At 37.5% G+C, this 25,190-nt stretch overlaps 1 protein-coding gene across 3 annotated transcripts in view; it reads right to left on the reverse strand.

Annotated features, from left to right (window-relative positions):
• Positions 1-25,190, reverse strand: part of GALNT1 (polypeptide N-acetylgalactosaminyltransferase 1) — a 112,850-nt gene that overhangs the window by 28,413 nt on the left and 59,247 nt on the right. For all 3 annotated transcript variants that reach the window (XM_004380914.2, XM_023735446.1, XM_023735445.1), the window contains 2 exons: positions 14,554-14,799; positions 5,834-6,008 (listed from right to left, as the gene is read on the reverse strand). In XM_004380914.2, the coding sequence (XP_004380971.1) occupies positions 5,834-6,008; positions 14,554-14,692 (314 nt within the window). In that variant the 5' untranslated portion in view covers positions 14,693-14,799. The remainder of the gene's footprint in view (positions 1-5,833; positions 6,009-14,553; positions 14,800-25,190) is intronic.

Raw genomic sequence — 25,190 nt, forward strand, 5'->3', positions numbered from 1 at the left:
CCCATTTGTAACAGTTGCTTTAGCCTTCTCTTTCTTTTTTCCCCTCTTTTCTTCTCAAGCTTCTCAAACCATGTGCTCTCTCCAACCTCATCTGTAACCATTTGGCAATGAGAGTGGAGAAAGGGAAGAAGGGGGAAGAAAGGAGAAAAATATTAACAAAATCTCTTCTGAAGTTTCAATCTTAGTACTTATATCCTCATAACCCTAGTACCAATGCTCCACTCTAGGGCTGCTGGCTGGTAGCTGGCAGAAAAGGAAATGGGAAGGGAAAAAAGTACGGGGGCTGAAAGGAGAGTTCACTGTAGGGTTCCCATCAGCACTTGTCCCGCCTCTCTTCCAGGAGGAAAGGAGAAACAAAGAGCTCCCACGGTCCCTCTTCATTAAAATCCATTTGAGCTGTCCCCCACTTACCATTCCCATATCTCCCTTTCATAGAGTGATTTCCACCTCCTATTACCAGTAATTGCACTATAAATCCACTGAGCCAAAAGCCCCGTAGCCTTATTTCCACTTCACTAACCATTTCCCCTACCCTATGTTTCCAAATTTTCAACCCAAAATCCACTAGAAGGCCCCACACAGCCTGCCACCCTCTCTATAGCTCACTGCCTCTGAGTCTGGGCTACAAAACTGGGGCCCAAAAGACTGGCTGTCCAGGCTACTGGAAGGAAAATACGTCATTAGCACTCCAAATAATTCTCCTGTAACCAGTTTCCCATCAAAACTCTGTTATGAATGATGGCTAGATTCTGCATATATCATTAGCACTAAGCTTCAGGTATATCACAGGTGAGCAGGACAAGAAACTCAGTGTTTTAATGGGAAGATGCATCCTGAATGTCTGACTCACAGACTATAGGACTTTGAAGTCAGGAATGCCCTCTGTATGGGGAAAGGGAGTTAGGAAAAAGGAAGGAAAAAGAATTTCTTGAAGTATTTAACTGAATTACATTGTCATTATGATCTCTTTTCCCAAGTTAATTCTACTTAGTATTAAAGTACAATTAGGAAGCAGAAAATAGCCAAAATGACTACGAAGCTGCTACTAGCTTACGAAAACAACAAAAAGAATAAAATCAAGTGAGATGTAAAGGACAATTAAGCAAAATGCACAGTGTACAATTACAAGCAGTACTGTTAGCCATGCGCATGGCTAGGAAGCAGCTAGGAAGAATATAGAAAAAGTCTGAGACAGCAGATCCAGCAGAAGAGATGTGCCACAAGATAAACCAGACTCATTTCTTGGATGATGTGTTAAAGAATTAAATTCTGAAACTGTAGGGAAAGAAAATAAAATGAGAAAAATACTAGAAGAAAAGACTAAAATGGAAATCGCTCACAACAGGATGGAAGAATCAGAAAACAGAGCAAATATTAGGAACCAGAAAATAAATGACAAAAAGGGAAAATAGTTTCCTAAATCAAGCAGTTAAACTTAATTATTCAGAGAACATAAATTCATAAAGGATAGAATTCTCTCAAAGCAAAACAGAAAAAATCATAACTATCCTCAGAACAGGTACACATACACACACACCTATGAAAACCATACAGCACTTGAAAAGAACCAAAGAGCCTTTCAGCCGGCTACATAAGCTTTTCACATGGAGAGATCCCGTGTGTGTCTGTGTTGGGGGCGGGGGGAAGGGAGGAATTGCTGGACACGGAGTTGAGCATGAGCAGGAAGGCCACAGGTGGCATAAGCAGTTTTCTTCTACTCTGTTCCAACTGAGCCCTTCATCCTCAAGGATGAAAACTAACCAATGTAAGGTTGTATTTCTTTTCTTTTTTTTTAAAGTTGTATACAGGTTTATCAAGAGGGTATGCGTTAGGAAGAGAAGTCTTAACTGAAATTTTTATGAAGATGTCAAGAAACAGAACATCCCAAGAAACCAACACCCCAGAGGCTTCCTGTGTGCCCTTCCCAAGGTAACCACTCAACCGGACTTCCATTACAGACAAGTTTTACCTGTTTTTTGAGCTTCATTTACAGGAAATAATACAGAGCAATGGTTCTCAAACTTTTTGACTCAGGACCCCTTTACACTCTTAAAAGTTATTGAGGATGTCAGAGTGTTTGTTGATGCAGACTATATCTATCGATATTTACCATACTATAAAGTAAAACAAAATTTTAAAACACAAGAATGTACTGTAGTGTGCCAGTTACCAATTTATTGCCTCTCAGTTCCAAATCTATCCTTCATTACCTGCTCTGTGATAATGGAACTGGACCCCATAAGCATTTCTCCTTTGCAGGTGGCATAATGTTTAAACTGTCAGTAAAGGGTGATGGAGGGCACTGCAGGAGGAAGAAATTTATCTTCCTGGTTCAGATGTGCTTCCATTTGTTTCCTTCTTGCTCCTATTGCATGGCTTCCAGTGGAGTGTGGCGGGTGGCACTTAAAGGCATTCATCCTCATTGAGTTTCAGTAGCAGCCTCACAGGCTGATTTTCAGTGAGCTCTGCAGGAACCCTGCAGGCTTCCTACTTTGGCTGTCTGCCAAACCACAACTCTGAGATGGTCTAATTTGCCAGTTTTGGTCATGATTTCCTGCTTGTCAGCCTTGGTTACAATGGCTGGCCTTACTAGTCTCCACCAGGGAGGGTACTGTGCAGCAGGTGTAGTAGTCAGGAGCAACATGCAGACCTCTCCACCATCCAGCTGCAATCAGACCTTCTCCAGTGAGGTCTAAATCCCAGCCTTAAGAGGAAACTTCCTTCTGGTTTTACCTTTCTTGGTATGCTCTTTCAACCCCAGATGTCCTTCAGAACTGTCTTTTACCCTTTATAGTTAATTTCATTATAGTTAATAATTATTTATAATAAACTTTCCCTGTTCAAATTATTGTGATTTCTATCTTCTGACTGGACCCTGATCCATGTAGCCTCTCAAACTCCACTGTACACTACAGAATGAGAACAAAAAAAGAACAAATAATGTTCTTACTTAGTATTATTATGAAAATGGTTTTGATCTTGCAGACTCCCTGAAAGGGGCTCAGGGACCTCCAAGAAGTCCCAGGATCACATTTTGAGAAACTATGATATACAAAATTTATCTTTTTGTGTTTAAATTCTTTCATTCAGCATTATGTTTGTGGAACATTCATGTTATGCGCAATAGTCTGTTCATTTTTATTGCTGTATAGTATTTCATTATATGAGTATATCATAATTTATTTTTCCATTCTACTATTAATGGACATTAGAGTACCTTCCAGTTTGGGCTACTATGAAAAGTGATAATCATTCATGTACATGTCTTTTGGTTACTGTATGTACACACTTATGCCTTATTGGACAATAGAATGCGTACAAGTTCAGCTTTAGTAAATGCCATGAAATAGTTTTCCAAAGAGGCTGTAACAATTTACACTCAAACCAGCAGTGTATGAAGAGTTCCAGTTGCTCCACACACTCACCAAAACTTAGTATTGTGTCATTTTTTTTAAAACTGACTTTGGGTATATATGTACAGTTCTAAGAGTTTTAACCTATGCAGAGAATCATGTAACTACCACCACAGTCAGGAAACAGAACAGTTCCATCATCCCAAAGAACTCTCTTGTGCTAACCTTTTACAGCCAGACACCTAACCCCTGGCAACCCCTGATCTCCATCACTACAGTTTTGTTTTTTCACAAACGTCATATAAATGGGATCATACAGTCTGTAACCTTTGAGACTGGTTTCTTTCTTCGTTTCATTCAGCATAATATCTCTGAGATTCATTCAAGTGGTTGCGTGCATCAAAAAACCTGAGAAAAGGATGGGAATCAACCCACAAATGAAAAAAAAACAATAGCAGCAGCAACGGAAACCTCTTTCTCTAAAAGAGCCTGCAAAGCACTATCCCAAATCACAGGAAGAAATTAAATACTATAAATGACAGGAAACAAAATCAACTGGAACATAAAATTAATTCCGGTAAATTTAATTCTATGGAACCACCTAACAAAGACATTAAATAAGTATTTTAGGATGCCTAATGAGATAAATTAATAACTTCAATTTTGAAGAAGTAAGAAATTTAAACAAAAACAGCCAGAAACAAGGACAAGGGGCACTGAACTTATGTAAGTCTTTCCAGATCATGCTGTGTATTTGTGGTCAGAGTTAAGCTTATCCAGGTGCAATCAAGTCATCTCTAATTCCCATGTGTGTCAGAGTAGAACTGCGCTCCATAGAGTTTTCAATGGCTGGTTTTTTGGAAGGAGATTGCCAGGCCTTTCTTCCAAGCTGCCTCTGGGTGGACTGCAATCTCCAACCTTTTGGCTTACGGCTGAGTGCATTAACTGTATGCACCACCCAGGGATTCCCTTGCTATGATACTCCTCTCTTAAATTTTCCCATCAACATACAAATACACTGTACTATATACTGTCTTACAGTCTCCCTGATTTCATTATCTCCATGGTTAACACCCACATTTGTCTTCTTCCCTTTACAGAAACACACTTCAAAAGCTGTCTAGGCTTGCTGTCTCTTCTGCTTCACCTCCCACTCTTTTTAAAAACTGATTTTATTATGAAATATAACACAAATACAGAGAAGAGCACAAAATACAAACTTAGAGCTCAATGAATTATCACAAAACAAACACCAATGTAACCATCACTCAGGTCAAGAAATACAACACTGCCAGCACCTCACAAGACCCGTTTGCTCCTGCTACCAGTTATTACCATCATGCTCCTGCCCAAAGGTGACCAATCACCATCCTAATACTTAGCATTATAGTTTTGTTTTGCCTGTTTTTAACCTTTCCAGAAACAGCATTATTCTGTATATATTCTTGTGGGTGAATTATTTTGCTCAATATAATGTTGGTGAGATTACTCCATACTATAGCAGTTAGTTTTTTGCTCATTTTCATAGCTGTACAGTATTCCATTGTTGCATAATGAGAAAACAGACAAATGGGACATGTAATGATGACAGACATGATGACCTACTATGTACATCATGGGTCAGATTTCACACCTTTATCCCACAAGCACACAATTTATCTGACTTCAAGAATTTCAGTACAGTAAGCCTCTAGATCTAACTGCTAATCTATAGGAAAGAGGAAACAGAGGTACATGTGCAAGAATGTCACAACAGCCTTATTTATAATATTCAAAAAGTACAAACAACCCAAATGTCCATCAGTGTGTAAATAAACTATGGTACATTCACATAACAAACCACTACACTGCAATGGAAAAGAATAAACTTATGATATATGCAACAATATGGATCTCAAAGACACAAAAGACTACATACTATAGGGGTTCATCTATAAAAAGTTGAAAATAAGATAAAATTAATCCATGTTTAGAGAGGTTAGAATAATGGTTTCCTCTGGGGCAAGGGCACTGACTGGAAAGGAGCATAAGGGAACTTTCAGGAGTGATGGAAATATTCCATACCTCGATCTGAATGATGGTTATACAGGTGTATACATATATATATGTAAAGATTCAGCAAGCTGTACACTCATGAGTTTTGTATTTCATGATGTTTTAAGTTATACCTCCATTTAGAAAAAAAAAATTTAAAGTTGAGAATGTGAATGTTTTAAGAATCATTAATTCAAAACACTCCTAGTAATCCATTCAGATAAAACAATGATTTTCCAAAACCTGAAATACAGAGTCCTAATGATCAGGAGTAACTTGAGGTATTCTTTCATCAGTAGTTAGTTAATTTTTTAAGTGGGGTAAGCAGTAACTTGGTGATGTAACACTGACTTTAAGAACAATCAGCATGAAAGGGCAATTTATTGGGAATTCAGAACACATTTTCATTCAAATTAAACACTGTTAGGATCGCACTGGGTACTTACCCTTCTAACCTAACATCTGGTAAAGATCTGTTGAGTGCAATCATCTCACTTGCCATTAAATTGAACTGATTGATTTTAAACATCTCTTTCATCTTTTCTTGATCCTCTTTAGGAATGACGACTGGTTTCCCCATTTCTCCAGGACCTTCATGAGGCTTTTGTACTGGCTCTAGAACTAAGAATAAGGAGGAAACTTAACTAACATCAATTTTACAGCAATTGATTCATGTTTCTGTTTATAACCTTTGAGTTTAAACTGCGTCTTCAACCAGAGCCATCTCTGAACCCATCCCCTTCCAGTCCGCAACACCTTTCCACACCAGAGTCCTGACTCAAGACCACCTCACCTTTCACCATTCACCTGAATGACTGCAGAACATTTTCACTCACATCTCAAATACTACTGACACATTAACCTTCCTAAAACATAGCCTTCATCAGGTTATTCCTACGGTCTCCCAGAGTCCAACGTCTTTAACATGGATTTAACCTAACTTTCCAAGCCTGCCACCTGCTTGAACCCCCCTACTACCTCCCAGTGATTCATCCTTTAGTCAAACAGCCACTCATGACTTTCCTCCAAATGTGCCCCATGCTCTCTTGCTTCGGTGGTTTGCTCACACAGCTCCTCTCCCTTGACATCTCCCTCCCCACTCCTCTCTCTCTTACCCCTAACTTGTCTTTCAAGGCAAAATTAAAACAGCTTTTCTTGCCTGCAGCTTTTCCGAATCTTTTTGTAGTGATCATTTACTGATCTTGACAACCATATCATTCCATTTAGAGCGCTTATTTCTCCAATCAACTGCAACCTCTTATTATAATAACTGTTAAACCTGTCTTATCCCCCTCCCTCCCATTAGATTACAACTGTTTTTTGGTCTGAGGTGTCTTTGCTTTATTTGTATACCTTCTGTAGCGTTAAGCATAGTGTCTTACAGGAGTTTAGTAAGTATATGCTGAATTGATAAGTAAAATGATATTTAAAATAAGCCAAAATGAAAACCCTAGACTTGATAATGGCAGACACTGTAATGATTATTATTTTGCAAGGCATGGCCTCATAAAAGATAATTCTAATCAGAATTTGTTAACACCTGAAATATCATAAAAAGAGTAGTATTCCAGATCAGCATTTCCCAATCCTTGTACTTTGTTATATGGTTTTAAAATGTTAATGAGTATTTCAAGAAAAACAGGTTCTGGGATATATTAAATTTGGAAAATGCTGTGTTAAACTTCTCATCCAAAAGGGATGGGTAGATAATGGTATAAGGCCAAGAATGGGATGAAAATATCTGTTTTGGACAATGTTAATTTTAAAAGCTAAACATTTAGTAGTTTTGTTTTTTACGCATCCTTAAAAATATCTCTGCACAAAAATGGCAATATAAAAACAGCAGGAAAATCATTTCTCAGCCGGGCTTCATCTGGCCAAGAATAACACTAGCTGATAAAGCTAACGTGTAGATTGTTCCAGATGGTGATATAAGCAACCTAAAGACACAAGAGCTGCTTTTCAACATAAATTACAAAAATTTAGGATGAGAAGAGAATATAAAATTATTTGTTGTGTCTTTAATGACTCTGTCCAGAAATATAAAAATCTATTTTAGCTAATATATAATACTTTTATATTACAGAATATATAATAATTTTCCCGTTCTCAGAATAAACTGTAATTTTAGGAGAGATATTAAAATGTTAGGATTAAATAACAAGAAATTATAGGAAACTCAAGTAATACCATTTCTATAAACAGTATCTTACCTCATGTTTGTCAAGTAAGTAAGCGCTTTAAATATGAGTTGGCAGAATTAAAAAGAAGCCCAATGAAAAGAGTAATAATAACTACAAGTACAGAAGTATAATGCCACACAGAAGCTTTCAAAACCTGAAAACTCATAAACTATAAACTCTCAGTCAGAGTCAAGTTATCTGTCTCTGAAAGTAAAGGGTAATCAAAAGGACTTGAGATTGAGACGTCCGGGGTCAACGGGGTCAACAGGAAGTTGCAGAGCTCTGCGTGGCACATCTTCTGTGGATGGCACAGATAACAAAGAGTAGGTGGGAGACATGTAGTGGCCCTGACTATAAATATCCTTCGGTTACCTGTGCCTTATTTTCGCATAAGATGATGTTTTAAGGAAAAGTTAAAACACAACTATTTTCATGCTGCTCAGTTTTTAATTATGAATATCAAGTTATACACAACACCAATTATAATGTATTTTTGTTGGGGGGTTAAAAAAAAAAAAAAAAGATCCTGAATCTGATCAAGGCTCTAGACCTACCTACTGATTCACAGGAAATACAGGGAAAAGAGAGAGATGATAAACAGCATCAAAAAGGGATGCAAGGGATGCAAATCCCGACTGTGGAAAACTGGAAAGAGAAACAACCCAATTTCTTCTTCAACAACAATCAAAAGGAGGGAGGGGGGAGGAGAAGAGAAAAGAGAGAGAAGTATCCATGCCACAAAACTGGCCATGACTTGATAGCTATTGAAGCCAGGAAATGGATATACAGAAGTTCAATTTTCTCTTCTCTCTACTTTTGTGTATGTTTGAGGTTTTCCATTAAGGTGGGAAAGGGGAACACAAAGGAGAATATTATGTGATATTATCTCTTCTACGTGACTAGTCTGTCATTTAAAGTCTTACTACAAGTGTAATATAATCTTGATTGTTATTATAACATAAGAACTATATGACCAGAAACTTGCCTCACCATTGTGAAGTAACAATTTGACCTTGTGATCTTAAAGAGTCAGGCAAAAATACACAAAATACACAATCCTGCTGCTGCAATACTGTACAAATTTGATCATCTGCTACCTATTAATAATTCCTGGATTATACACTCTAAACACATGCTATTTCAGAGTTACATTAGAAATTAACATTATTCAAAAAGTTATATGACTACTATGTGACTTACAGAATCCACCATAGTATCCTAATTTAGAAATTACTATATCCTGAAGAATTAAATGGACCAGTAAACTAATCTTCCCCGGTCAAGAGGACAGGAAGAAATGCATGTGGTTAGTGAATAAATATATTTTTACTACTACTGTACTTATACTATTAGAAAACAACTAACAAAAAAAGATTGTAAGTGTTAACTTTCCATGTATTCTTCCAACCAGTCTTTTATGTAAACTAAGAGTGAGTTCAATGAAATTTTTATTTGAAAGCAACTGAAATGGGGTTTGGATATCATCCTTCCATAAACTGAAAAAAAGTTGTTCTTTGTATAAAATCTTACATGCAGATCATTTCTAAGAAACAAATCAACTTTAATTGACAAGGGAGTGTTCTAAAGTACTGTGTAAGAACAAACATACTTTATTATACATCTCAGTTAAACTTTTACATGACAACGTAAAAGTGTCATCTTTTAAAAAACTTCATTACCAGGTTCACTCCGAAAGCCCCCAAATAACAGAACTAACATACACCAACTATGCAAGACACCTTTGAACGTACTTTAATAAATCACATTTCTAACGAGTATTTTTCTCATGGAAGTAGAATAAAGAGGTATATAGTTATATGACTCCCTTTTAGGAAAAAATACCAGTAAAAGGTTAAAATCATTTTTTCCAAATTGTTTTCTTATTATACAGTTATCGTCTTTACTGTCTTTATATACTATATTTCATCTATTCTAAAATATTTTTTCCCATATTTTCCCATATTAGGATGTGATTTACAATGACAGCTGGAATGTTTTTTCTGTCTTAGTGGTATATGAAATAAGTACTCTATAAACAAAGGTGTGTGAGATGCAATGAAATGCAATATATTGCCTGATTTTTTTTAACATCAAAATAATTATATATAACTTAATTACTGGTAACACTTAGCTACTTTAACATCCTTGTTAGCTTCAACCCTCATTCTAATCTCATGATCATTGTATTTGTAATGGGCGCAGTATGTAAAACTCTACCACTTTAAAAAATTGCAATGAAGAGATTCGAAAAGCCTTTACTAGTAGTATCTTCAAATGCTTAATCATAAGAAATTTCTTCTATATACTATGTTCTCCAATTTTCCTAATGTTTGGCAGTTGAAATAATTCAGCATAAGCACATGAAAACTTGAATCCCCAACATGTCAGTGATTAGAAAATCAAGTACAGTGCCAGCATGAATGACCAATTTCTACTTAAAATTACATCTGCAAAAATACTGAATATTCTATACAACATACAAATCCATAAATTGAATAAATGAGCTCATTCTGGAAAGCAAAAGTATAGTAAGAATATTTCCAGGCCATAACTCACACTCACTGTTTTCTTAAGGGGAGCCCAACATAATTCTCTAGCAACATAAGAATTTTGCTATTCTCAGATAGCCTGGGGTATAAAATTCAAGTACAAAACTATGACAGAACTGCTTAGGAAAACGAAACAAAATAAACCCTTCTGTCATCAGCAAAGACTGGCCCCTGTAACTCACAGTAGACAAGTAATAATTAATGTACGAATCCTAGAAAACTGTCAAGTGTATCAACAACAATCTTATAAGAGGCCTTCAGCATGATCATAAGGATAATGGATCCACTTAAACCTAGAACACGTGTATTCATAACAAAAGGAAAGAATTTGGTAAATTTATCAAATCAGCACTCTAAAGCAATTCAAAGAATATCCACAAATAAGATCCTTACAATACTCAAACAATTACTCAGTTTTCTTTTTTGCCTTTTTGTTGTTTGTTTTCAAATGCCATACAATGAGAAGATCCTGGAGGCCCTATGCTTCTTATCAAGAGGTAAGAACTTTACCTGCCTTCTTCTAGGTCACTGAAACCCAAAAAACAAACAACAACAAAAAACCAAACCAGTTGTCACTGATTCCAACTCATAGTGACCCTATAGGACAGAGTAGAACTGCCCCATAGGGTTTCCAAGGAGTGGCTGGTGGATTCAACCGCTGACCTTTTGGTGAGCAGCTATAACTCTTAACCACTGCGCCACCAGGGCTCCTGAATGTACTCGCTAATTCCATTACCCCACCTTGCACCCCCTTTAGTAAAAGATCACTTCAGAGGCACCACAGCAATTTGTCACCAGCCCTCTGTTTGGAACCTTAATAACTTAGGGCTCTGACACGTCTTGGGACCTCTCAGCTCCCACTGCATTTAAACTTCATATCACAGTAGATTTTTCAAATTGTTCTTGCTTAGCATCAGCTGTCTCCCACACCAAATCATTTCTTCTCCTCTTTCCCTGCAATCCTTTAAGGCTACATGGAACACAGTTTGAAAATCACTGCTCTAATGTCCCACCTGAAACTGTGGACCTCTCACATCTGCCTTCCCTTAGCTATTTACTGATCTTCTGGCTTACTGCTCAGTCCATTTCTCATTTCTCCACTGCTGACTTCTTCTCAGCCTGACACTCCACGTCATTTTAAAGCCTCCACAGCACAGTTCCTATCTCCCAGATTTAAATCCAAGCCGGCTCTTTCCCACAGCCCAGTAACCTCACAACCCATTCTGAGGAACCGTTGATTCTCCTTTTGCTAGGAGGCAGCAATGCTATCTCATAGCTCTCCTTGTCACTTCCAGACCATTTCTCCTTGTCTTTGTACTTCGTGAACTTTGTACAAAAGCTACTCCTTTTCTTTGAAGCTCACATCACTAGTGGTTTTAAAACTATTAACCCCAGAATACTCTTCAAAGACAACCTTCTTCTTATGCTTTTGATACTGTACTAGCTCATCTACTGAGAATTTGTTCTTTGAAACATTCTTTCCTTTCCCTTATGTCTTAAACCTCTCTCTCTCAACATACATAAATAAAACATACAAATATAGAAAACCTACTTTGGCTCCATTTTCTCCTTTAACCATCTTACTACTCCCTTCCCTTCACATGCAGAAGCTTCCTGAAGAACAGGCACACATCTCTACTGCTTCAATGGTCCATCAAATCCGCTGGTCTCCACAGGTTACTAGATTCTTCCCGTTGTCAAACATGTCAGAAACATCTTCTTCTTCCATCTTAGGTGATCTCTCCAAACAAACATCACTCCTGGATTTCCATGACCCTGCTCTCTCAGCTACTCCTTCTACCTCTGACTTCCTGAGAAGCCTTCTCTTCCATCACTGACCCTCCAAGATGGGCTCCCCAATGCTGGATCTTATTTTTTCTTCCTCATTCAAAAATTTATTTACATATATATATATATATATTTTAGTGTACGTTACATGAAGGTTTACAGAACAAACTAGTTTCTCATTAAACAGCACACATACTGTTTTACGACACTGGTTAACAACCCCATGTCATGTCTGGATCTTATCTCATTTAACTCCACATGTCTGTTGCAGCCTCATGTACAGACAAGGCTTAACCTACCACCAGTAGATATTCTAACACCTGATACCAGAACATATTCTAAAGATTCCAAATCCAAATCATTCACCTTCTCATCAAAGCTGCTCCTTTTCTGGGAGCCTCTACGTCCAATCAATTCATCCAACCAGGGAGGCCTGAGAGTCATCTTAGACTCTTTTCTCTCTCATTATCTATATCCAACGGCTCCCCAGGTTATGTAAATTCCACTTGTTAAATGCTTCTCATGTATTTCATTTCCACTTCACCTCCAGTGTCATTTTAGTGCAAGCCCTGAAAACTTTTTGAAACTTTCACAACACTCTCACAACTGGGCTCTGTTACCTGTCTGATTCCTTTCCAGTTCCATCAGCCACATGACCACCAAAGCGTTCTTCTAAAAGTACAGATCTGATAAGGTTACTTACTTCTTACTCCCTAGGTTAAAGTCCTTAAGTGGCATGCCACCACCTACAGGATGAAGTCCAAAATCCTTAGTACACCTTTATGAAAGGTGCTCTGTGATGTGGCCTCTGCTGACCTCCCAAGCCTCATCCTGTGCTCTTTCCTCACATCCTCCTAGCCATCAACTCTGCTCTCACTTGCTTATCTTTGCATGGGCTTTTTTTCCTCTGCTTGGAAGGCCTTCCCTTCCTCCATCAAACAGAACCAACTCTTCCTCACCCTGACAGTCAGCTTGAGCATCACTTCCTTGCTGCTCTTTCTCAAACTCTCCGAAGCTTTCCCTCCTTTTTGCTCTTATACATGTCTCATATTAATTACACCAGTATTTTACTATTATTCTTTCTCTCCCATAAGACTGTGAGTTTCCTGAAGGCTGGAATTTTGTCTTATTTTTGTTGTTGTTGTTGTTCAACTGCATATCCCTAACATCTAGTACACTGGTCAGCACAAAATAATTCACCAAGGGTATCTTCACATGCTACAGGTCTTATTATTTCCCATTTTCATGCCTTTGCATTTAAAACAGAACACCATGGATTTCCACTCTAAGTAGAAATGAACTAAGGTAGGGTGCGGGGAAAACAATCTGTTCTGTTTGAGAAAAGAATACCTTAGTTTTCTGACTGGTGAATGGTAATACTTGCCCTTTGATTTAAATGTACACAGGGAGTTATACCTTTAGCAATAATTCAGGAGGAGAGTTTTGTCAGCAAGTAAAGTCACTAAACACCAAGCCATAAAGCAAACCAGGAAAGATAATCTAAATTAATAAAATGACTTTGAGTAAAAATGTATTTTATTCAAACCTAACAGGAAAGTAAAAATTTAAGTTAGGGATTAGCCTAGGTATTACTTAAGTCCTATACTAGTAACTGAACCTAACTTTAGGCAGATTTCCCTAGATAAAAGAAACAATCTCTTCAGAACTGGTTATACAAGCTTATCTATAAAAATCACAGTAAGTAGGCACAGTTGCAAAAACAAATAATTTTTAGATAATGAATTTTGGAAGACTGGGTACCCTTCTCATTATAAAAGTGTAAAAAGCTTAAATGTGGCTACATACTCAAAAATTATATTGAAAATATTGGAGTAATTATTTGTGCATAATTCCTAAAACTAGTAGAATTACTGTATGCCATGAATTTTAGAACTAATCAGAAAGAGATCAAAGCCCAGAACAGTGGAATTACTGACTCTCACATACAGTATTTTCATTATGGTTAAAAACACAACGAGAAAAGCAGCATTTATTTGTTTGAATGCAAGGAGCTTAAAACTCAATTTTCCAGGTGTCTCCTGCCAAAATTACCAGTACTACCTACCTAGGCCCTTTATATCTGTATGTTTCCTTTCTTTTCCATCCCAGATATTGCAGTGATTTTACTGCAGCCCCTATTCTTTCACCCAATATTTTCAAAAGCCCTCCTTAAAAGTGCTAAGGGGACCTATCTCCAATTCTTCAACTCTCGAGATCAAATCTATCCACAATGACTTCTTTTCTTTAGGACTGAGATGGGAAGGCAGAGTAAATCTCTGTTGGTAACTGATAATATGATTTTAACATTCCACTCAGCATTATGGCATTAGACTGCTCTTCTGTACAATTTTGATAGTTCCAATAATGAGATTTCCTTACCTCATTCTATCACATAAAATAATTTCTAGAAAATTAACTACATTTAACACTGAATGCAAAAACTGAATTTAGTAATTCTGTGCATGGTATTTTAACACTTTTAACTGTTAGAAGAAGCCACTGGAGAATTGTTGGAAATACGATCATCATATACAGGAATCCAAGATTGTTAATCTGGAAGTTAACATTTTACACAATACAAATTAGTTAATAAACACCCGTGATCTATTTATCAAAACGGTTAGATTATTACAAAATTTCACTCACCATCCCCAGCAGGAAGTCCTCTCTCCTTTTTTTCATCACATTTGTTGCATTCACTGAAGTAAAGCAGCAGGAACATGTCCAAGAGTACCCAAATCAAGGAGGTGGCTAGGACCACCTTGCAATATGCAAATTTTCTCATGGCACTTTAAGTCAAATGCAAAATTTTAAAATATATATATATGTATAAATATACAAATATCATGAAAATTATTCCAATCCAGTTTCATCAGAAATCACGTTCATAGCCTATAGAAAAAAAAAAATTTACTTAAAAATTCCGAATGTACATTAATTGTAAGATTAATTTAATATGCATATGAAATTGCACTCTGAAGAGTAAGTTTGTAAATTAGACTTAGAAAAATCCTTGTAAAATATGTAAAAAGTATTAGTATCAAGAATGTACAAATAATTCCTACAAACCAATGTACACTAACTCAACAGAAAAATTGGTAAGGGATATAAACAGGCCTTCACAAAAAGGAATCCTGACTAGCCAACAAACACTGAAAAAATGCTCAGTTCACTATAATTAGAAAAAATGCAAATTAAAACAATAGTGAGATACTATTTCACACCCCTCAGATTAGCAAAATTTTAAAGCTTGATCATATCTAACCCTAAACCTAACCCATTGCCATCAAGTTGATTCCGAATCATAGCGCCCCTATAGAACAGAGTAGAACTGCCCCACCAGGTTTCCAATGCTGTAATCTTTACAGAAGCAGACTGCCACATCTTTCTCCCACGGAGCAGCCAGTGGGTTTTTAAACTGAAAACAAAAACAAAACCTTAAAGCATTTCCATTTAGGTTCTAAAAGATTACATAAATGGATGTCAATTAACCTTTAAAACCAAAATATCACTTTGTTTGCTAAGCTTTATATCTTTCTGGTAGGCCCCAGAGGAGAACTATTTGGTTATTTTCTGTGATTGGAATTAACAACCTTGACAGACAGACACATACTCACACCCACACCCACACCCACACAATAGCAAGTAAGCAATACATATTTTCCCGGTGCATAGCAACACTCCAATGTATTTTTAATTCTCATTTCTGTAGAAGCCAAGGTACTTTTTAAAGCTCAGGAGGCTTAAAAATTCCCAGAGGTCAGAAAGACAAAACAAGGAAAGAGCTTTATCATCAAGTACAAGCTAAGTCTGAGCTGACTTAACAGAAACATATGCCGTTTTGTCTAATACATTTTATATATGAAGGCAATTTAAGTGTTTGAGTCTTTAAGTTGTTATCATGCTATGACAAGCTACCTGTGTAGAGTGACTAAGGCTCCTTTCATGTCAGCTGGATAATTCTTAAGAATAAGTGTGTCAAGTATCAAAATGGAAAGCTGAATACCAAACAATCACCATATTTCATCACATGTGCTTTGTCAATGAATTAAAATGCAAATACAAGTTTCCAATATAAGTAAGCAAACAGTAGTTTTCTGTTTCCTAAAGTGTCCTGTACGATTAAAAAAAAAAATCCATTTTCTTTCCCTTTTATCAGAAAGAGAAGATTAAACTATTCTAAGAAAATAGTAAGCGGCTTAAAGTGCTCTATACTTAAAGGTCACAAAATATCACATTTTAATACATGTTATTATTCATTTGACATTATCTCAAAGTCAGCTTTAAATTACTATGTGCATCCTGAACCATTTCATTTTAATAGTTATTTGGGGAAATGTCAATAAATGTAACAGTAATTTTTAAAAATTCTCCAGTGTTTTAGACCTAAGAGCAAAATGCAGGGGGCTTCTGTAAAAACAGTGGAGGCAATAGCTTGCTTTTTGCTTTGCCCACATCTCCCCATAAAAACAGACAGAGCAACTAAGATAACAAAACCAAAAACCCATGGACAACCTCTAAAACACACAAACACACCCCACAAAACCATATCCATTGCTGTCAAGTCAATTCCAACTCATAGTAACCCCAAAAGCAGGTGATAAAGTATGCCCATAAACTACAAAATCCAAGTGGGTACAAAGAATTACCAACTACAAGACCTGCTTGGTAGGAGCATCTATGAAGAAAAAAGGGGAGGGATGTGACAAAGCACCTGACTGACCTGAGGACCCCCCACGTAACTAACCAACAGACACTCCCTCAAAACCTTTGCAGACCAAAAGAAGAACACCCTAGAAACTAGGAGGGCTTGCGCTCTGGTGAGAACAAGGGGCTGAGGTGATCTGGCTCTAAAACAACAAAAAAACTCAATCCGTTGCCGTTGAGTCGATAGAGTTTCCAAGGAGCAACTGGTGGGTTAGAACTGCTGACCTCTTGGTGAGCAGCAACTGTTAACCACTGCACCACCAGGGCTCCTTACGAACTTTCTAATTAGCCAGGGCTCCCTTCCAGAGCAAAGATCAACAATGAGGAGATATTACTAGGGATAAAATTCAAACACAGCAGATTATGAACTGAAATAAAGGAAAACTAACATCCAGATAAAAGTTGGAAAGGAGACAAGAACTAGGAGATTTCAGAAAATAAGTTGCCATATTTTAAACATTTCACGAAAGCAACAGAAGAGGAAACTTGGAGGCAGGATGTTAGAAAAACTATTCCGAACTATGCTTCCCTTCAAAAAGTTCAGGAAAACTATAATCACATAAATAAGTAAACATAAAGAACTGAAGTAAAACTCCAAAGTTACTGTAGAAATATATAGACTATAAGGAGCAGAATAACATTCCTGCAGACAATGAAAGTATCCCAGAAAGATATGCCCCCCAAACAGATAAAAACTATAACCTAAAATTTCAAAATGGGTTTAATGACCTTAAGGAAATGATTCGAGATAGGAAAGAACAACAAACATCAGAATTAGAAAAATATAAATGAGGTGACAAAACCCAGGAAAAAAGGAGAAATAAAAAAGAAAAAGTCATTTCAGAAATGAAGACTACATTAAAAGGAATAAACAAAGCAGTTAATGTCTTAAGGGAAATAGATGAGGAAAAGAAACAAAATTTTTATAATCAACAAGAAATTAAGAAATAATTGAAAAGAATTTGAGAGTGTGAAAAACACAAAGCAAAGACAAGCCAACACACCTACACACATATAACAGATATCCCCAAAGAAGAAAGTCAAACCAAGGAAACAGAAGACTAAAACCCACAATCCAGGAAAATTTCAGGGGGGGTAGGGATTAGAAAATATATAATAAAAGGGGACAACATGCACCTGAAAATACTGACCCAGAATAAACAATATCAAAATATATTCCTGTAAAATTGTTCAATTTTATAGGAAAAAAAAAAACTTTGCACCTACTGGCAAAAACAGCAGCTCACTTAAAAGGGAAATACAACCATACTGTCATCAGACTGAGTCAGCAATGCTTTATACCACAAAAAACAAAACAAAACTAACATTTTTTATTTAAACATTTCAAGAAAAGAAAATGGGACTCAAGAATTTTATATTCAGCCTAAATAACCTTTAAGTATAAAGGAGGCAACTGAATTGTCATAAAAATGCAAGAACCCGGAGAACACTGTTCCCATAATAAATAAACTTCAGACAATCGAAATGACTGAAGAAAGATTTAAAGGTAAATTATATGTATATTTACTTGTGTAAACTATGGCCAAGTGAGAGGTTATGGGAAAGTATGCACGCAATATGCTGTATGATACATGCTCTGACAATGCAGATACAGTACAGCTGCGAAATAAACAAGGAGAGAATGGGGAAAACACATGCAAAAGAAATTAACCATTTTCAATTAACATATTGTTGATGGCAGTGTGGAGATGTTATTCTGAGAATGTTAAGAGCATAATGTGAAATAAAGAAATTCAGTTTATTCTGATCGTTATATTCTAATTATATTATCCCTGGTTATCTTGAGAGCTGAGAATCTCAGTAGAGAAAAAAGAGATAGATACAGATTTTAAAGATGAGAAGATAATTTGAATCCCAACTCATATATTTATGAAATGCCATATCCCACTAAAAGAAATCAGGACTTCTTAGAGAATTTTTAGATTCCAGGTCTGTCACAAGGAAATTATCAGTCCAAGAGACAGACAGGGCCACATAAACCAGAGACTGCATCATCTTGAGACCAGAAGAACTAGATGGTGCCCAGCTACCAACACCACCAATGACTGCCCTGACAGGGAACACAACAGACAGCCCCTGGAGGAACAGGAGAAAGGTGGGATGCAGAACTCAAATTCTAGTAAAAAGTCCACACTTAATGATCTGACTGAGACTGGACAACCCCAGAAAGCATGGCCCCCGGACGCTCTGTCAACCCAAAACTAAAAGAATTCCTGAGGCCAACTTCTCAGACAAAGAATGGACTGCACTGTGGGACATAAAATGATACTTGTGAAGAGTGTGCTTCTTAGCTCAAGTAGATACATAAGACTAAATGGGCAGCTTCTGTCTGGAGGTGAGATGAGAAGGGAGAGAGGGTTAGGAGCTGGCTGAATGGACACGGGAAATCAGGGGTGGAAAGCAGGAATGTGCTGTCACAGTATACGGACAGCAACTAGGGTCACATAACAATGTATGTAAAAATTTTTGTATGAGAAACTAATTTGAAATGTAAACTTTCACTTAAACTACAACAATAAACAAAAAACACATGCAAAAAATTGTATTAAAATAACAATTACCTTGATTTAAAAAAAAAAAGATTCCAGGTCTGAGGCAGAAAATGAGATGAGAAGATGAGTTTGGCTGTCAACCCAACATCAAAGCTATCAAAGATTACTAGGGTTGGGCCAAAAAATCTCAGGAGTCAACCTGAAGAAGCCCCACAGACCAAAGATGGAACAATTCTCAATCAACAGAAGTAACAGCTTAAGAGAAATTTAAGAGTGTGAAAAGTATATTTAAATATGTTTAAACTGATGAGTTCATAATGCTAGTACAAAATAAAAAAGAAGTCAAGTGTTTCTTTAAGGAAGCATTCCAGCTAATAAGTGAAGGAGAAATGACAGAATTAGAACATCATTTTACCACCTCTGCTGATTTTAAGCAATGACCATCAAAGGCTGCTAACATCAAAAGAGAACAGACATTAGGACCTTCTGGGGGAAGTACACAATATCATAACCCATATTGAGGTAGGTGGGGGAAAATACCTGAATCTGATCAAACCTCTACTCTATCTACCAATTTACAGGAAATAAAAAGGACACCAGAACAGGCTAAGCTACACCAGGGCAACACAATCAGCAAAATCCAGACTATCGAAAACGCTTCCACCTGGGCTCCCTCACTTATGTCTATTCTTGAGTCAGTAGTCAAAATGATCCTGTTGACAAGTGTCAGATCAAGTAACTCCTCTACTCAAAACTTCCCAGAGTTTCACCATCTCACTCAGAATGACAGCCCAAGTAATTACTGTGCCCTACAAGGCTTTACAAGGATCCCTGGTGGTCCAGTGGTTAAGTGCTCTGCTGCTAAACAAAAGGTAGGCGGTTCAAACCCACCAGCTGCTCTGCAGGAGAAAGATGTGGCAGTCTACTTCTGTAAAGATTACAGCCTTGGAAACCCTATGGGGCAGTTCTACTCTGTCCTATAGGGTTGCTATGAGTCGCACTTGACTCAACGGAACTCAACAACAAGGCTTTACATGATTTGGCTGCCTGTTACCCCTCCGATCTCACTATTCATTTGATCCGCTCCAGCTGCTCTGGCCTCCTTGCTGCTCCCAGAACACTCTGGAGTACACTGCAAGAAACTGAAAGGCTCATACCATGTCTTAAAAGACTATACACCAAAAATATAGGGTTACTATGAGTCAGAACTGACTTGACGACACACAATAACGACATAAACCAAAACCAAAACAAACAGTTGCCCCATGTGTTGCAGAGTAGAACTGCACTCCACAGGGTTTTCAAGGCTGTGTCCTTTTGGACACATATCACCAGGCCTTTCATCTGAGGCACCTCTGTGTGGGTCTGAACTGTCAACTTTTCAGTTAGTAGTAGAGTGCTTACAAAAAGGTATGAAATCAAGACAGTGTGCTATTAGTGAAAAGATAAATGGTAATCACATGTATGATCAACTGATATTGGGAATGGACAGTCTTCAATAATCCGAGAACAATTTGATATTCACAATAAAAGGAAGCTTGACCCATATTTTTCACCATATGTGAAATTTAGCTCAAATTCTGCACTAGATCTGGAATAAAACATAGGACAGAAATCTTTGAGGTCTTGGGTTAGGCAAAAATTCCTTAGATAAACCATGAAAAAACTGAAAATTGGACTACATAATTAAAAAAGCTTCTGCTCTTCAAAAGGCACTGTTAAGAAAATGAAAAAAGACAAGTCACAGATTGGGAGAAAATTTACAAATTACACATCTGATCAATCACTTGTATCTAGAATATATATAAGAACTCTCAAAACACAATAAGAAAACAAACAACCCAATAAAATGGACAAAAGGCTTGCACTGTCCACTAAAAAAGTGATGCATATGGCAAATAAGTATATGAAAAGACGTTCAGTATCATTAGTCATTAGGGAAGTGCAAATTAAAACCACAAGGAAATATAACTATGAATGAAATACAATATAAACAGCTAAAAGAAAAATACCAAGTGGTGTCAAGGAATTAGAGCAACTCCAACTATAACGGAGTCCTAGTGGCGCAGTGGTTAAGAGCTATGGCTGCTAACCAAAAGGTCAGCAGTTTGAATCCACCAGGTGCTTCTTGGGGCAGTTCTACTGTGTCCTATAGGGTTGTTATGAGCTGGGATCAACTCAACAGAAAAGGGTTTGCTTTTGGTTTGGAACTCTAATACTTTCCTGTTGGGAATGCAAAGTGGTACAGCCTCTGGAAAACAACTTGGCAGTTTCTTACTACACGACCCAGCAATCCCATTCCTAGCTATTTACTCCGGAGAAATGAAACGTATCTCTACTTGAAGGCCTGTACGCCAATCTAGTGGCTTTATTCATAATCATCAAAATTTGGAAACAACCCACGTCCTTCACCTGGTGAATGGATAAAAAAACTGTGGTATATCTATCAATAAAATACTAACTAGCAATAAAAAAGAACTCTTGATACATGCAACAAAGTAGATAAATCTCAAAAGCATTACGCTAAGTGAAAGAAGCTAGTCACAAAAGGCTACATATTGTATACTACGTAATTCCACTTATATGACATTCTGGCAAAGCCAAAACTATAGAGACAGAAATCAGACCAGTGGTTGCCCAGGGCTGGGAATGGGGGCAGGGGATTGTATTGCCCTCAAAGGAGTATGAAGAAACATGAAATAATGGAAACATCCTTTATCTTGATTGTGGTGGTCGTTACATGACTGTGTCCGTTTCCTCCAACTTTAAAAACTACACCTAAAAAGGTGAATTTTACTGTGTGAATTTTGCATGTGAAAGCTGGACAATGAATAAGGAAAATCGAAAAAGAATTGATACATTTGAATTACGGTGTTGGCGAAGAATAGTGGATATAACATGGACTGTCAGAAGAACAAACAAATCTGTCCTGGAAGAAGTACAGCCAAGAATGTTCCTTAGAAGCAAGGATGGCGAGGATAACGAACTTTGGACATGTTATCAGGAGGGACTGGTCCCTGGAGGACATCATGCCTGGTAAAGTAGAAGGTCAACGAAAAAGAGAAAGACCCTCAAGGAGATGGACTGACACAGTGGCTGCAAACAATGGGCTCACACATAGCAACAATTGTGATGATGGTGCAGGACAAGGCAGTGTTTTGTTCTGCTGTACACGGGGTCCCTATGAGATGGAATCGACTCAATGGCACCTAACAATAACAACAAATTCAACTTCAATAAACTTTAAAATAAATAACTAAATATGGGGGAAATACTTTAAAGAAAGAGAATGCCGATTTCAGAAGGAGAAAACTTGTGTTTCCTCAATGACACATACCAGAACTTACCTTACAAGTCACTAAGTTTGTTTTGTGCCAACAGTAGATTAAACCTTCCATTTGAAATGCATTTTAAATGTTATGAAATCAGAATTTCTGTAAAAATATACTGATCAATTATATCAGTAAATTTCTCTGATCCTACTCTTAATGTCATATGACAGATTTTTCCAGAGATCACCATTTTCTAGGGCTAGGTATTTTCTCCTATTCCTCATACATCCCTCAATACACAAAATAATTTTGGTGGGGTTTAATTTCCCTCCCTGAGTGTGGGCTGGATTTAGTGACTTGCTTCTAATGAATAGAATATGGTGGAAGTGATGGTGTGTGACTTCCAAGACTAAGTCATAAAAGACACTACAGCTTCCTCTTTACTCTCAGATCACACACACGGGGGAAGCCAGCTATCATGTCCTAAGGACACTCAAGCAGACCCATGGAGAGGTTCACACAGTGAGAAACTGAAGCCTCCTGCCTGCCAACAACCAGCACTATCTTGCCAGGCATGTGACAGAGCAACCTTGGAAGTAGAGTACCAGTTAAAGCCTTCAGATGACTGCAGATCCTAAAGTCAATACCACTCTGCTAAACTGCTCCTGGAGCTTGGTGGTGCAGTGGTTAAGAGCTTGGCTGCTAGCCAAAAGGTTGGTACTTCAAAGCTGCTCCTTGGAAACCCTATGGGGCAGTTCTACTCTGTCCTATAGGGTCGCTATGAGTTGGAGTCAACTCAATGGCAAAGGGTTTGGTTGGTTTTGGCTTTGCTCCTGGATTCCTGACCCATGAAAACTGTGAGATAATAAATGTTTACTGTTTAAAGCCATTGAGTTTTAGGGTAATTTGATATTCAGCAATACAGAACTTCAACAGCAAACTAGGAAGAAAAAGGAAATTCTTTAACCTATAGTAAACATCGTATTTCATTGATGGAACTTCAGGCGCATTTTGATAACATTATAAATGAGTTAATGTATCTTTGACATTGTACATTTTTAGGGGGAAAAAGACAAAATTATTATCTGCAGATGGCATGATTTCTACATGGAAATTTTAAAAGAATCAATAGATAAGTCATTAGAGCTAAGTGATGATTTCATCAAGGTTGCTGAATACAAGATGAACATACAACATCAATTGAGTTCCTATATGGTGGTAATAACTAATTAGAACATATAAAAGAGAACAAATTACATTCAAAAGAGCTATAAAAACTCTAAGGTTTTTTTGGAATAAATTTAACAAAATATGTGCAAGACATGGAGAAAACTGGAGATTAGTGCAGGATATAAAAGAACATCTGTCTAATGGATAGATATACATGTTCAGAAAGAAAATAAAAACATTTTTAGAGATTAAAACATTTTTTAATGATCTTTGGGTAGAGAAGAATTTCTTAAGACATAGAAAATGTGAGCCATAAAAGACACCTTTATTAAGACAAGCTATAAAACTGGGAGAAGACACTTGAAATATGTAAATAACACAAGCCCGGAATCCAGACTATATAAAGATCTTCACGAACTAATAGGAAAAAGATAAAATAACCCATCTGTGGTGCAAAGAATTACTTACTACGGCCCTTCTAGCCACGGTCTTTGTGACTCATACACAATGACTGAGTGGGACTATGCAAATAAGGTATATGGAACCTGAAATAGTTGGGGTTATGTGTCAACTTGGCTAAGCCATGATTCCAGTATTGAGTGGCTGTCCTCCATTTTATGTGTTATGCATCCTGACCTGACCTCTACATGTTGATGAGGCAGGACTGGTATAAGGTGTCTTGGGTTCCGCCTTGCAGGAGGTTGTGACACAAGCCCTACCTTCAGTAAAGTTATACCCTTCCCTGGGGTGGGGCCTGAATCAAAGATACCTGTGTGTGTCCTGGCAAGACTCTCCCTCTGCATCAGGATCCCACATTCAGTTTGTGATCAGTTGACCTTCCCAGAGGCCTGCTATCTGACGTGCTCATTCTGGGATTCGAAGGCCTCCACAGCCCCTTGAGCCAGTGGTCTGTTGTGTGACCTGATTCACCAGCTTCCACAGCCTTGTGAGCCAGCAGCTTGTGGTCTGAACTGTCATTTTGGGTTTGTCAGCTCCTGCAGCCACGTGGGTCAGGAGAAGCCTATGCCTGACCCACAAATTTGGGACTTGCCAGCTTCCATAACCACGTGACACATTTCCTTTATACAGTTCTTGAGTTCCATGAGATGTTGCAGTGAATTAGGGAACCCAAAGACAGGAGGGAGAGTACTGAGGGGAGAAGGAGTAGTTGATGTTAGAGATGATGGAGTGGTACAGTAGCTTGGAAAAGTTAGACATTTGGGACATCTTTAACCTCTGCCTCACAGGAACCAGCTTTGTGCTGATCCTTATAAAAGAAATTATTCATTTACCATCTGATAAAAAAAGTGGAAGTTTTGCCTTTCACACTTAAGTAGGGATTCAATGTCATTTTCTCCCATGTTGATAACTGACTGTCCAGAATTATTTATAAAAGTTTATCCTTTCCCTAAAGATGTGCCACGCTGACTTCATCATAAACTAGGTTTCTGGGTGGTCCATGGTCTGTAACCCTATACCAGTAACACACTGCTATCTTAATTATAGTTTTACAGTAATTACTGACATCTCATAAAGTCTTCTCACCTTTCACTACCTTCTTCGGGAGTGAATTGGATACTCCTGACCCTTTGGCCTTCCTTAAAATTGTCAGAATTAGCTT

The sequence above is a fragment of the Trichechus manatus genome, unplaced genomic scaffold (genome assembly GCF_000243295.1).
Source record: "Trichechus manatus latirostris isolate Lorelei unplaced genomic scaffold, TriManLat1.0 scaffold00078, whole genome shotgun sequence".
Taxonomy (NCBI): Eukaryota; Metazoa; Chordata; class Mammalia; order Sirenia; family Trichechidae; genus Trichechus; species Trichechus manatus.